General features: G+C 44.4%; 1 protein-coding gene across 5 annotated transcripts in view; it reads left to right on the forward strand.

Annotated features, from left to right (window-relative positions):
* Morn5 (MORN repeat containing 5) overlaps positions 1 to 12,222 on the forward strand; it is a 41,787-nt gene that overhangs the window by 14,764 nt on the left and 14,801 nt on the right. For all 5 annotated transcript variants that reach the window (XM_010602962.3, XM_010602965.2, XM_010602964.3 and 2 more), the window contains one exon: positions 2,703 to 2,834. In XM_010602962.3, the coding sequence (XP_010601264.1) occupies positions 2,703 to 2,834 (132 nt within the window). The remainder of the gene's footprint in view (positions 1 to 2,702; positions 2,835 to 12,222) is intronic.

Below are 12,222 nucleotides of genomic sequence, written 5' to 3' on the forward strand. Positions count from 1 at the left end.
CTTCCAAGCCAGCTGTGAGCAACGGCAGGGCTGGGTCTTATTCGTGGCTGTATTCCCACTGCCTAGCCCATTGCCTGCCATGTAAGAGGTGCTCAGTAAGGAGCTCTTGTCAAGCAGTGTCTTGCTTACTTTTGTCATTGCTGAGACAAAATACCTGGCATCCAAAGTTAAAGGACGAAAGGTTTATTTCAGCTCACAGTTTGTAGAGGTTTCAGACAATAGTTGGCTGGCTCCAAGGCAGGGTGGCATAGCAGAGAGGCAGCCAACAATAAAGTAGCAAGAAGCAAGCAACAATCAACAAGTAGCCATAGTGGCCTCTTTCTGTCCCTTATATTATATCCATGCTACCAGCCCTTAGGGTGGGTAGTACTCACACCCAAGGTGGGCTTTTCCATTACCCACACCCAGAACTATGCCAAATCAATCAGTGGGCTAATTTAGTAATGACACTCCCTTAATTCCAGCTTCACACACTCTAGGTTCACCCACCTCTGAAAAAGCCCCACCTATGCCCACATGAAACTTCGGGGTTACATCTAGACACAAGCCATAATAAACAGGAAGAATAATACTGACACCATATTGGATGAAGGGGTACACTTGGGGACTTAAAGCAATGGCATTAATAAACATTTCCTGTGCACCCCCTCCTGAGTTAGCTATTACAGGCCCTATACTTTGTCTTGGGCTTTTCACACCAACTGAAACCCTTGAATAAAAAGCCCCTTGTTCTCCCACGGGAACTAGCTCCTCCAGTGTGGCACCTCTACAAGAAAATGGCTATAAAGCACTTGGCATAGAAGAAGCTCTCAGTACTATAATCTTCAACCTAATACACATAGGGTTAGATTAGGGTCAAGGTCAAGGTTAAAGTTAGGTATGTCATTAGCTAACATTAGAGTACCTACTGTGTGCAGGACCCTGAGCTGTGAGCATGGTGCTGTATACTCAGTGGGTGTATTAGCTTTTTTGTTGCTAAGACACAATATCTGGCACCCACAATTTGAAAGAGAAGTTTATTTTGACTCTCGGTTTTCAGAATATTCAGTCCATGATTGCTTGGGTTCAAGGCAAAAACAGCATGGTGGATGTTATGGCTTGTATCTAGAATGTCCTCCCAAAGCCTCGTCCAGTCATAGTGGTGGGGCTTTTTGGAGACATATTTATCTAGAGTGTGTGATACTGGAATTAAGGATGTAATACTGGGATTGATTCATGGTACAATGTTAGGATTAAGGGTGCCCCAATCCTGAGTGTGCGTCCTGGATAGAATATAAGGGTCAGAAAGAGGGCTACTGTTGATGATGCTTGTGGCTTGCTGCTTCCTCACTACTTTACTGCTTTTCTGCCTTCTACCCACCATAAACTGTTTCTCCTCTGTGATGCTCCTCTGCCGTACCTCCCTGCCTTGGAGCCAACCAACTATGAACTGAAACCTCTACAAAGTATGAGCTACAATAAACCTTTCCATCATTTGGATGCCTGGTATTTTGTCTTGGCAATGAGAAAAGTAACCAAGACAGAGGAAGAACCTGGAAGAGGTTTATCTTGGCTCACAGTTTTCAGAGGATTTAGCCCTCTTGGTTGGTTCCAAGGCAGAAAGAGCATGGTAGAAGGGTCTGGTGGAGGGAAGCTACTCACCTCATGGTGACCAGGAAGCAGAGAGAAAGAGTAGCCAGGGACAAAACTATACTCTTCCAGGTCACACCCTATGTGTGTGGACCTTTCAACCAGGCCATACCTCCAAACAACACTTTTGGGGGGCATTTTAGATCTAAACCATAACAGTGATCATGTAGCTCTCTGTCTAGAGAACAGTATTATAGGGTATACAATTACAGGAACTCAAGAAGTTATTTATTATAACACCTCCCTTTACTCAGACCATAGAATTCCACAACACATGCTCTCTCTCGCGCACACACACACACACACACACACACACAGAGTGCATGACAAAAAAAATGCACTGACTTCTTTTGTGCTCCCAGTGGTTCCAGGGTCCCTGTCTTGGAGTCACGCCCAGAATTTCTTTTCTCTTTCATTTGGGCACTTAGCATTTGGATCCCAGAGCCAGGCTGCTTCCTAGCTGGATAACTCTGGGCAGGTTAGTTGGCCTCTCTGAGCATCAGTTTTCTTATCCATAAAATAGAGTCATATGGTTGCTCTAAGGAGCACATGAAACAGGAAGAACATAATGTCTGGACATAATAAACAATAAATGCCAGCCACACTGCTAATTTTGGTGAGAATCAAGGTTGTCCACTGACTCACTTCTTTTCTACTGTTCCCCTTGTATGTGCTTTACAAGATTTTCTGAGTGAGGTTAGGAGATTTGTGCCTCTGTCCTTTGCCTGAAATTTGAATATCACCCCTCTCCTTGACCTGTCCTTCAGTTCCCTTGGCCAATTCTGACTCTAGAATACGTGCCCTTTGTCATGGTGTCCCAAGAAGAAATGGAGGAGGATAGGGTTTGGGAAGAAAAGAGAAGCTGTAGTTCCCAAGATGCTCACAGAACCATCTTCAGAAAGCACCTCCAGGAGCCTGTTTCTCCTGAGTTTCCTCTTGCCTTGAATAGGGAGTTTGGTCCAGCAGTGGAGCCAGGTTACCACATGAGGATCCAGCCACAGGTGGGCTTTTAGGGGCATTGGATTTGTATTTGGCCTTGGTGATGAACTAATTATCATTTATGTCCTTTCAAGTTATCTGTCAACTCACCAATATGGACCCACCCAGAAAAATACCCAAAGGCTGTTATGATTGTGGAGATGGCTTCTACAACCCAGTCACAAGGATCATCAGGGACTACAAAAGCCACTTTCTGAGAAATGCAGGTAGGTTTATGCCAACACACTGCAGCAATCTCTCCCTTCCCTTCACCTCCGTACAGGATTGTACATGTGTATGCACACATGCATATCTGCATTTGATACGCTTTTGCTGTAACTTGTTCATCTGGAAATTTTACTGTTTGTACCCATGGTTGACCTATCTGTACACAGGCATAGAGTGATATCAAAAGCACTTGTAATCTAAGTGTGACAGCATGTTAAGTGTAGCACTGAAAGGACTAAAGTATTTATTTTGGATACAGGCATTCGAGTCATATTTCATGGTTACCTACTGTATGCTAGACACTGCTTGGTATTGGGGGTAAAACAAAGCAAAGCTAGACGTGGACTCCTTCCCTATGAAGCTACTATCCCAACAGGCAGGAGACAAGGACTGTAAACAGCTGACTACATCATGGAATAAGCACCACTGCAAGGAAAAACGTGGGCATCCCTGAGAGGTGGGAGTGACACTGTGCAAGCACCATGAAGAGGTGCCTAATGGAGAAATAGCACATTGGAGATTTCAAGAAGACCCTGGTATCTGAGTGTCACCAATTAACTGAGGGTTCTTTTGCTCACTTTGGATGGAACTCATGAACAGGTGCAGTGTAGCTCTTTTGGTGTTAATAGCCCTGAGTTTTGAGTGCCAGTGGCTACCAGCTCTTAGTGTTACTGGTCCTCTGCCACTGTCCTGGCAGCCAGAGCCAGCAGCTACCAACAGCCCTCAGGAACTTGTCTGGTGACTGGAGGTGGTGGTTCCCAGCAGCTCTCCATGACTCTCTGTCATTTTCTGCTTCTATCTGTCTTCCATGTCATCAGCTCCAGCTGATGGCTGCTTTCAGCACCAGTAATCTTGATATTATCAGCTCTTGGTGTACCAGCTCAGCCTGCTGCACTTGGGACAAAAATCATGAATAAGCAAAAATATGTCACCTAGAAGAGGCTTTATTAGGACTTATGCTGCATCATAGAGGGAGAATTACAGGGACTGATCCATTAAGGTGGAGGGTTGCTTATTAGAAGAAAAGGTGGGCTTGCACATGTGTTTTGTCAGTTGTGGATATGAGACAGGCTCCTTAGAGACCTGATTAAGGGTGGCTGCAGAGGGATAGAGTCATCCAGAGAGACTGTGGGATGGAGTCACCTGGGATGCATCTGACTGAAGCTTGCTGTAAAGCTCCAAAGCAAACGTCTCCCAGAGCAGCTTTGAGGTGGCTGACCTGGTCAGCTGGGAGATATTTGGGGTAGCCGTGGAAGGAGGGAAAAGCAAAGTATGTCTTGGGAACTGTTGGGCCTTTCTATCCGAGTAACAGGGAGTCAACCACAGGCCTGGGGAAGTGGTTCCCAGCCAGAGGAAATAGAGTAGGTACAACATTAGAGAGGCACAATGCCACGCAGTCTGTGAAGGCTGGTGAACCCCTTAGCCAGCTGGAGGAGCCAGGACCTCACTTTAGTGAGTGCACTCAAGGCTGATGGGACTGAGATGAGCTGATTTACAGTGACTACACTCACAGGAGACCATGCAAATAAGAACATAAACATCTTTCTTTAATGCAGTGATTCTGACCTTACCCTTTTCTGGAGTAAAGTCTTGCTAAGGAATAACAAAAGCTATGAGCCCTCTTCCCAGAAAAATGCATACATGTGCACACACACATGTATTTACACATGTACATGTGTTTACACACACATACACACACACACAATTTTGCATACAGTCTTAAGGGATCCATGGTCGCTCTAAAGATTCAGGTCTTAGATTCAGAAACTTTGCTCTGCAATGAAAAGAAGAAACCAAATGGACCAGAAAGTTGTACTGGCAGTGGACAGCATCCTCTCCCCACAGACAGATTTACTCTGTCAGTTAGTGATGATCAGAAGGTTGTCTTGTGAGGCTGAAACAGGAGCAAAATCAATCATCACATATCCTGTGGCCAGAGTCCTAGAGCTGGGTGCCACTGGAGGAACATGACAATCACTCACACACCCAGGGCCCTGGCTCATATTTCTTCAATGACTCCCCTTTTTGCATGAACTCAGGGCACTGGCACGCGGCACACTCAATTCTGTTCATGTTTACAGACTTACGTGATGTTTCTTGTTGTCACCTTAAGCAATGCTAAAACAAGTGTATTTACCGAAGGCTTCTTAGGACTTTCAGTACACTGATACGCTTTGTAGTTTTCCTTTGTGTCATTGTTTCTATTGTAGTTACCCATTTATGTAATGATTTGCTTAATGTCTGTCTCCCGCCAGACTGTAGGGACCATATGAGACGGGCCACTGTCTTGTCTCCACTTGTGTCATCAGGGCCAGTCAGAAAAGCAAAAAGAACACAAAATCAGGAGCTCAGCTAACTGGCTCTTGGAGGGCTGAAAAAGCAGAAAGGAGATGTTGAAGTAACAGGAAGTAGCCCCAGGAGGCACTTCCTACCTCAGGGACTGGGTCATGAAAACCTGGAAAGTCAGTGCAGTGACCCCACAGCCTGCAGCCCAGACTTGCAAGAGGAGGGCACTGCCAGCAGGGCTGGCTCCCTGCATGCTTCAAGGAGAGCCCTGCCAAGCGGAGACCCTGACCTCAGAGGAGGGAGCACTGCCTAGCAGAGCCTCCTAAGAAAGCAATGATACTGATTCTGGCAGTGTAGGAGAAAAAATGGAAACTGGAAGTGAAATGCCATGCCATGACATTAATGTGAACAGCAAACAATCAGAATGGCATGCAACTCCTGTGTCTTTGTGTGCTCTGCAGCACCTAACGAGGAACCTGCTGGCAAAGCAGAAACACACTTCGGTTAGTCTCAGCGCATGCACAGCAAAGCAGTCAGAAGGGCTGGCGTAGGGTGGACAGTCAGTAGCTTCTAACCAGTCCACCCTTTCCTTGCACGGCACCCACATACACTCTTAGATGTTAAAACTTCCAAAGAAAAAATAAATGTGATGCATACTTGTATAAAAAGTTGAAACTATCTTTAGTGGAGATTCTCATGCCCCATCCCCAAATGAGAAGACCAAAAATGCCCAATAGACATTATATCCATCTCTGAGTAATATTCTTCCCCACCATCCTGCCTGAATATCTATAACCTATAAACCATTGCCAGCAATCCTTCTATAAAATAGTAAGGAGGGAAATCCAAGTGGAATAAAGATCTTAATATTAAAACAAACAGTAAACTTGTTGGAAGATAGGTAGAACTCTTGAAGACATTGGCATAGGAAAAGACTTTATGAACTAATCCTCAGTAGCATGGGAACTAGCACAAAGAATCAACAACTGGGATCTCATCTTTTTAAAAAGTTTCTGCACTGCAACAGCAATCACCAGCAGAGCTAAGAGAAAACCTACAGTGTGGGAAAAAATTTTACCAGCTGTCCCTCAAAGGTCTACTACCTAGAATATATAAAGAACTCGAAAAAAATAGACCTCCCCAAATTCAAAGACCCAATTCAAAAATGGGCATCTGAAATGAACAGACATTTCTCAGACAAAGAAATAAAAGGAGAAAATAAACATATGAAACAATGTTCAACATCACTGTTCATTCGAGAGATGGAGATGAAAACAACACTGAGATTCCACCTCACCCCAGAAAGAATGGCTGCTATCAAGAAATCACCCAATAACAAATGTTGGCAGGGTCATGGGAGAGAAAGGAACCCTTCTCCATTGTTGAGGGGAGTGTAGACTGGCACAACCACTGTGGAAACCAATGTGGAGATAACTCAAACAACTAGGCTTAGAGGTCCCGTTTGACCCAGCTATTCCCCTCCTGGGTATTTTCCCAAAAGAATTAAAAGAATCATAGCACAGTGATATATTCTCACTCATGTTTATAGCAGCACAGTTTGTAAAGTTTGTAATAGCTAAAACTTGGAAACAGCCCAACTGCCAATCAGTTGGAGACTGGATAAAGAACATATAGTTTTTTTATAAAATGGAGTACTACTCAGCCATAAAGAACGATAAACTAGAGACATTTATAGCTAAGTGGATGCACATTGATGCCATACTCTTAAGTGAAATTTATAGGACACACATGTAAATACTATATAGTTTCTCTGATGTGAAAAACTAAAAGTGTAAATAAGAATCAAAATATATAATTGATACTGTGTAATAGGAATAAAAGGTCTAAAGGAATAGGGGAAGTGGGAGGGATGGGGAAAGGTAAGAAAGAAAAGAAAAATCTGAGAAAAGGAAAAAAATGGAAACAAAGTTGTTGTAAATAGAGAAGGGTGGAGCGGGTGAAGTGGGGGCAGGGGAATGGGGAAAAAATAAGAACCAAGATATATCATGTAAAGGTATAAGGTCCCAATGATGAGTGTAACTGTATTGTATACCTAAAATGTACCAAAAAATTTAATGAGAAAAAAATAGTAAGAAGGGAGGGGAGTAAACAAATCAGTTAAAACAAATATATATACATACACACACATTTATTTATATATATTTATATGTGTGTGTGTGTGTGTGTGTGTGTGTGTGTAAGTATATAGAATGACCAATGACATAGAAATCATCTATAGATACTTGCATGTGAAAGCAAGAAAGAGGGCCAGGGATTTAGCTCAGTGGTGCCTCCACCTGTCTCGCAAGCACAACGTCCTGAGTTCAGTCCCTGGTACCAAAAAAAAAGCAAGGAAGAAAACCTGTATCATCATGATAGTTGTCTTTATGTAAATGGGCATTGGGCTGTAGATACTATTTATAAATACTTCCTTTCCATTACCCACTCCACATCCTCCAGCCTATACTGCCATTGGCCTGTTTTTTTATTTGGTAGAGTGACCCAAACTTTCATTCTTGAAGGGCCTGATTCCTTCCTTGTCCTGCCAAAACTGCTCAAGCCAAAAGTTTGTTTGTTTGGCTTCGTTTTTCATTAACTTTTACTATTGATGCTGGAAATACTAAAGAGTGGCCCAGGTCCCCTTTCCTCTATCAAATAGCAGCAACCCGGTTTCCTTGGCATTCAGAACAATCACTCCATTAGGACAGTTTCCTTTTCTTTGCTTGTCTTTTCAGTGATCTAAGGAGCCAAAATGGCCAGGTGGCTGTTTCTTCTTCCATTTCACAGTGTCACTTGATGGGGGCCTTTCTCCTTAAGAACTATACTTTTTTTTCTCACTGAGTTTATTGGTACTTTTTAGGTATACAGTACAGTTACATTCATCATTGGGGTCTTGTACCTTTACATGACAGGTCTTGGTTCTCATTTTTTCCCCATACCCCTGCCCTCCACTATAATTTTTGAACCAGTAAAATTCAAAGTTGAAGGGCAAGAAGCAAAAATTCTACTTAGACACTGGCACACTCGGTACCAACCACTAGCTTAATACATGGTATTAAGTATTAATACATGTTCATTAAGTATATGTGAAACAGGGGGTAGGAGTATAGCTCCGTGGTGGAGCCCTTGCCTAGAATGCATGAGCTCCTGAGTTCTATCCCCCACCCTGTAAAAGAAAGAAACGTTATATATGAAGCAAATTAATCAAGTAATGAATATGTGTCAGGGAGATGTATTCATTCCATTTTCCAAATGCATTTGACCATGAAATTAGTTGGGAGGTGGGGGAGCAAGGGAGCATTTTAAGGAACTAGGATCCTGTGGGACACTTTCTGGGTTATCCTGGGATAGTATAATCTTTCTTCAGTTGCAGCTCAAGGCAAGTGGTTCATGTCCAGCTTTTTAGGTTTGAGCTGTCTTCTAGTTCTGCCACTCTGATATATGGTGTTCATTACTTTTCCCTCGTTGCTGAGACAAAGTACTCAACACCCAAAGTTAAAGAGGAAAGGATTCATTTAGCTCACAGTTTGTAAATGTTTCTCAGTCTGTAATTGGCTGACCCCAAGGTAGACTGACTGGCACAGGGCAGAGGGGCATTGTGGAGGAGAGAAAGTTCCTGGTGGACACAATAGCAAAAACAAGAGGACTTTAACAGCATCTTTCTGCCCCTTTTGTCTTATCCCGATTACCTGGATTAGAGCAGTGCCAAGCCAACCAGTGGACTGCTTTAGTAAACACCCACCCTTAATCCCAGCATCACACACTCCAGGTTCGGCTAGCTCTGACCGAATGAGGTTTTGTGGGGATATCCAATCCCAAACTGTAACAGCTAATGATACATGAAGGGAGGAAGAACAAGAGAGGAAGGCGGAGAGGTAGACAGGGAGTTAGAGCAGTAAGAAAGATCATGGGGATCTTTTAATCCTTAAGCACTGGAGAGGAGGGGAAGGTCTTAGGCAGGTAGCATAATGTGTTAATCAACTTTGTGTTGCTGTGACAGAATACCTGACATAAATCAACTGAGAGGAGGAAACTTATTTTGATTCACAGTTTCAGAGGCTTCAGTCCATGGTCTGCCAGGTCCATTGTTTTAAGTGTATGGTGAGGCAGAACATCATGGTGGTAGTGGAGATTGGTCACCTCATGACAGCCAACAACCAGGGTGGGATGGGGAGGAGACAGAAGGAAGGAACCGAGGATGAGATATTGTCCTTAAGGGTGCACCCTCAAGGACCCACTCCATTCATCTATATCCCACCTACCTCCTAAATTTTCCATCACCTCTCAATAGCCTATCAAATTATGAACCCATCAATGGATGAGTCTGTTAAAGCCCTCCTGATCCAACCACTTTCCCCAAACTCCACCTCTAAACATTGCTGCAACACAGGAGCTTTGGGGAAAATGTTCAAATCCAAACCAGAATACATAGTTAACTGATTTTCCCTTTCGCTGCTCTAGTTGCATTTGGAGAAGCAGCAAAGGGGTATGATTAGGAGCTAGGAGATTCTTCTGGTAAGATGGTGAGAGAGGGGCGTTTAAAAGGATCGTGACCCAGGGTGATGGCAGAAGAGACGTGGATTCCAGGTCCTGGCCCCAGCTCTGAGGCTGCCTACTGGCTGACCCTAGCCCAGTTCCTTCCCTCTCTGGTCCCTTTCTGTTCATCTGTAAAATGAGGGAGTGGGCTGGATAATTTCTAGGCTGCTTTCAAACTTAAGAATGTATGATGGAGGAGAAGGTAGCCAAGAGGTATTTTGGTCCTGATATTATAGGAAGGACCAACTTCAGAGTGTCCCAAAAACCACTAAAAGGGACTCTCTGTCTGGGGCCACCTAGTCATTACCCCTGACTCACTCCTCGTGTGAGGGGCCCATCTGCACTTCTGTCCACCTTGTCTTCCTCAGGGCCCTTCTCCGCTGCATTCCAATCTACCCCCATAAATAGTACTTCCTGTTGGCATCCTGAAGGCATGGGCACTGGCCCTCGGGGCCTGCTGTGGGTGACTAAGGTCATTCCTGAGTAAACATAGCAGCCTCCTCTACTGCCATTATGAAACACATGCCACCTGGGTGGGTCATGTATTTTACAGGAGGTCATGGGCTGGGGCATGAGTCGCTGAAGAGTTGCCTCTCTGTGCTGCCTCAGCTCCTTCCTCAGCCCCCAAAGGCTCTTTACCCCAGTCAGAAACTTGTGTTAGGGCCCTGGCTGCTGCTAACTGCAGCCATGCTTGGCAAATCCAGGTTTGCTGGACCTGGATTTTAGAGAATGTCTTTCTTAGTGAGGAGGGTGGTATCTGCCTTGCTGGATCATTGTGAGATTTTTTTTTTTTTTTTTTTTTGAGCCAGGATCCACTGTTACCCAGGCTAGCCTCAGACTCTCAGGCTCAAGGCATCCTCCTCCCTCAGCCTCCCAAGTAGCTGAGATTAGCATGGCCACATAGAATTTCAGTCTGTCCTTCCACTCATCCTCCAACAAACCAGGAGATCTGAGCAGGCAACATATCCTCTGACTATGCTCAGACTTTTGGCTTACAGGAAAGAGTATTTTGCATTGTAACTCCATTACACACAAGCACATGTGCACATATATCATCCTCCTCCCTCAGCCTCCCAAGTAGCTGAGATTAGCATGGCCACATAGAATTTCAGTCTGTCCTTCCACTCATCCTCCAACAAACCAGGAGATCTGAGCAGGCAACATATCCTCTGACTATGCTCAGACTTTTGGCTTACAGGAAAGAGTATTTTGCATTGTAACTCCATTACACACAAGCACATGTGCACATATATATATATATTAATGCTGGTTGCTATGGATTAAGTTGGTTTCACAACCTGCTTAAGGGTCGGGACCAGTGATTGGTAGACCATTTTTCTGGCCTTCCTTGACCCACCTCCCACCCTCCACTTCCTTAGGAGCCCTCCCCTATGACTTCACAAGCATCCCCAACAGCATCTAGCAAATGACATCTTAATGGGAGCTGCTTGAGGACAGGGACCTTGTGACTATGTCTGATTCATTACTATGTCCCCAGCATCTCACACAGGTCCCACAAGTTGGAGCTAAGTAAATGTAAAAGAAAAGGCAAGATGGAATACACCTGCTCACAAGTCCCTCGTTTTCTTCAGCTAATTATCAAAATTCAATACGTAGTACACAATAGACAACTTATTATTTGGAATAATGAAAGCAATCCATTCTATTTCTCCGTACCAAGTTTTCAAAGCTGCTTAACAGCCAAGAGAGGCCTCAACCCAGCAGCTCTCAGGCTAAATCTGGTGCACCAAGGTTTTGTTTGGTTGGCCCAATGTTGAAATTTCTTAGGTTTGAGCAGCAAGGTAGGCATGCACTGTCGGGTCTCCCCTGCCACGCTGTCTGACTCCCAGCAATATCTGTCATCTCTTTCCCCACCTTAAAGCCTCTGAGCTCATGTGCTGTGAATCTCATGTAAACTTGCCATGCAGGCAGGCAGCTGGAAATGGGCACATCCTGGGATGAGGGCACAGGTCGGTGTGATGGACAGACTCAAACTCACTCCCATCTTACTACAAGCCCGGGGGTTTTCCCATTCATGTTTGGACCATAAAGCCATAAGTAATAGGGATGGTTGTTTTATACTCCAGTCAGTACAGTAAACATAAAGCAAAACAGAGACTGGGTTAGGACCTCTTGTCCAGCAAGAGGCTGGAGAGCTAGTAAGGGTTAGAGGGACAGCATGGTGTGGAATTTGAAAGCCCTGGAACCCATACTTCTGCCTGGCCTCTTTTTCTGGATACACCACAGACAGCTATGTGATTAGAGTTCCTTTCAGAACTGCAGCTTCCTCGTCTATAAAATGGGCTTTATAGTAGTGCCCAACTAGAAGAGTTGTGGTTAGGAACAATGGATTAAGCATGCAAAAATGCATAGTCCAGCGCCTGGACCAGAACGGATGTTCAGTGGTGAGTAGTTGTGGCTGTTGTGATTATGGTGTTTGTGGACTCAGGCTCGGGGAGAGAAGTAAGTTGGGTCCTGGGACTTGTTCAGTTTTCTCTGGGTGCTTGAGAGTCAAGGAGTCTCTAAGGAGACAGGTGAGATGTAATTGGGTACACACGGTCTTTC

This window comes from Fukomys damarensis, unplaced genomic scaffold (genome assembly GCF_012274545.1).
Source record: "Fukomys damarensis isolate Sample0158 unplaced genomic scaffold, DMR_v1.0_HiC HiC_scaffold_36, whole genome shotgun sequence".
Taxonomy (NCBI): domain Eukaryota; kingdom Metazoa; phylum Chordata; class Mammalia; order Rodentia; family Bathyergidae; genus Fukomys; species Fukomys damarensis.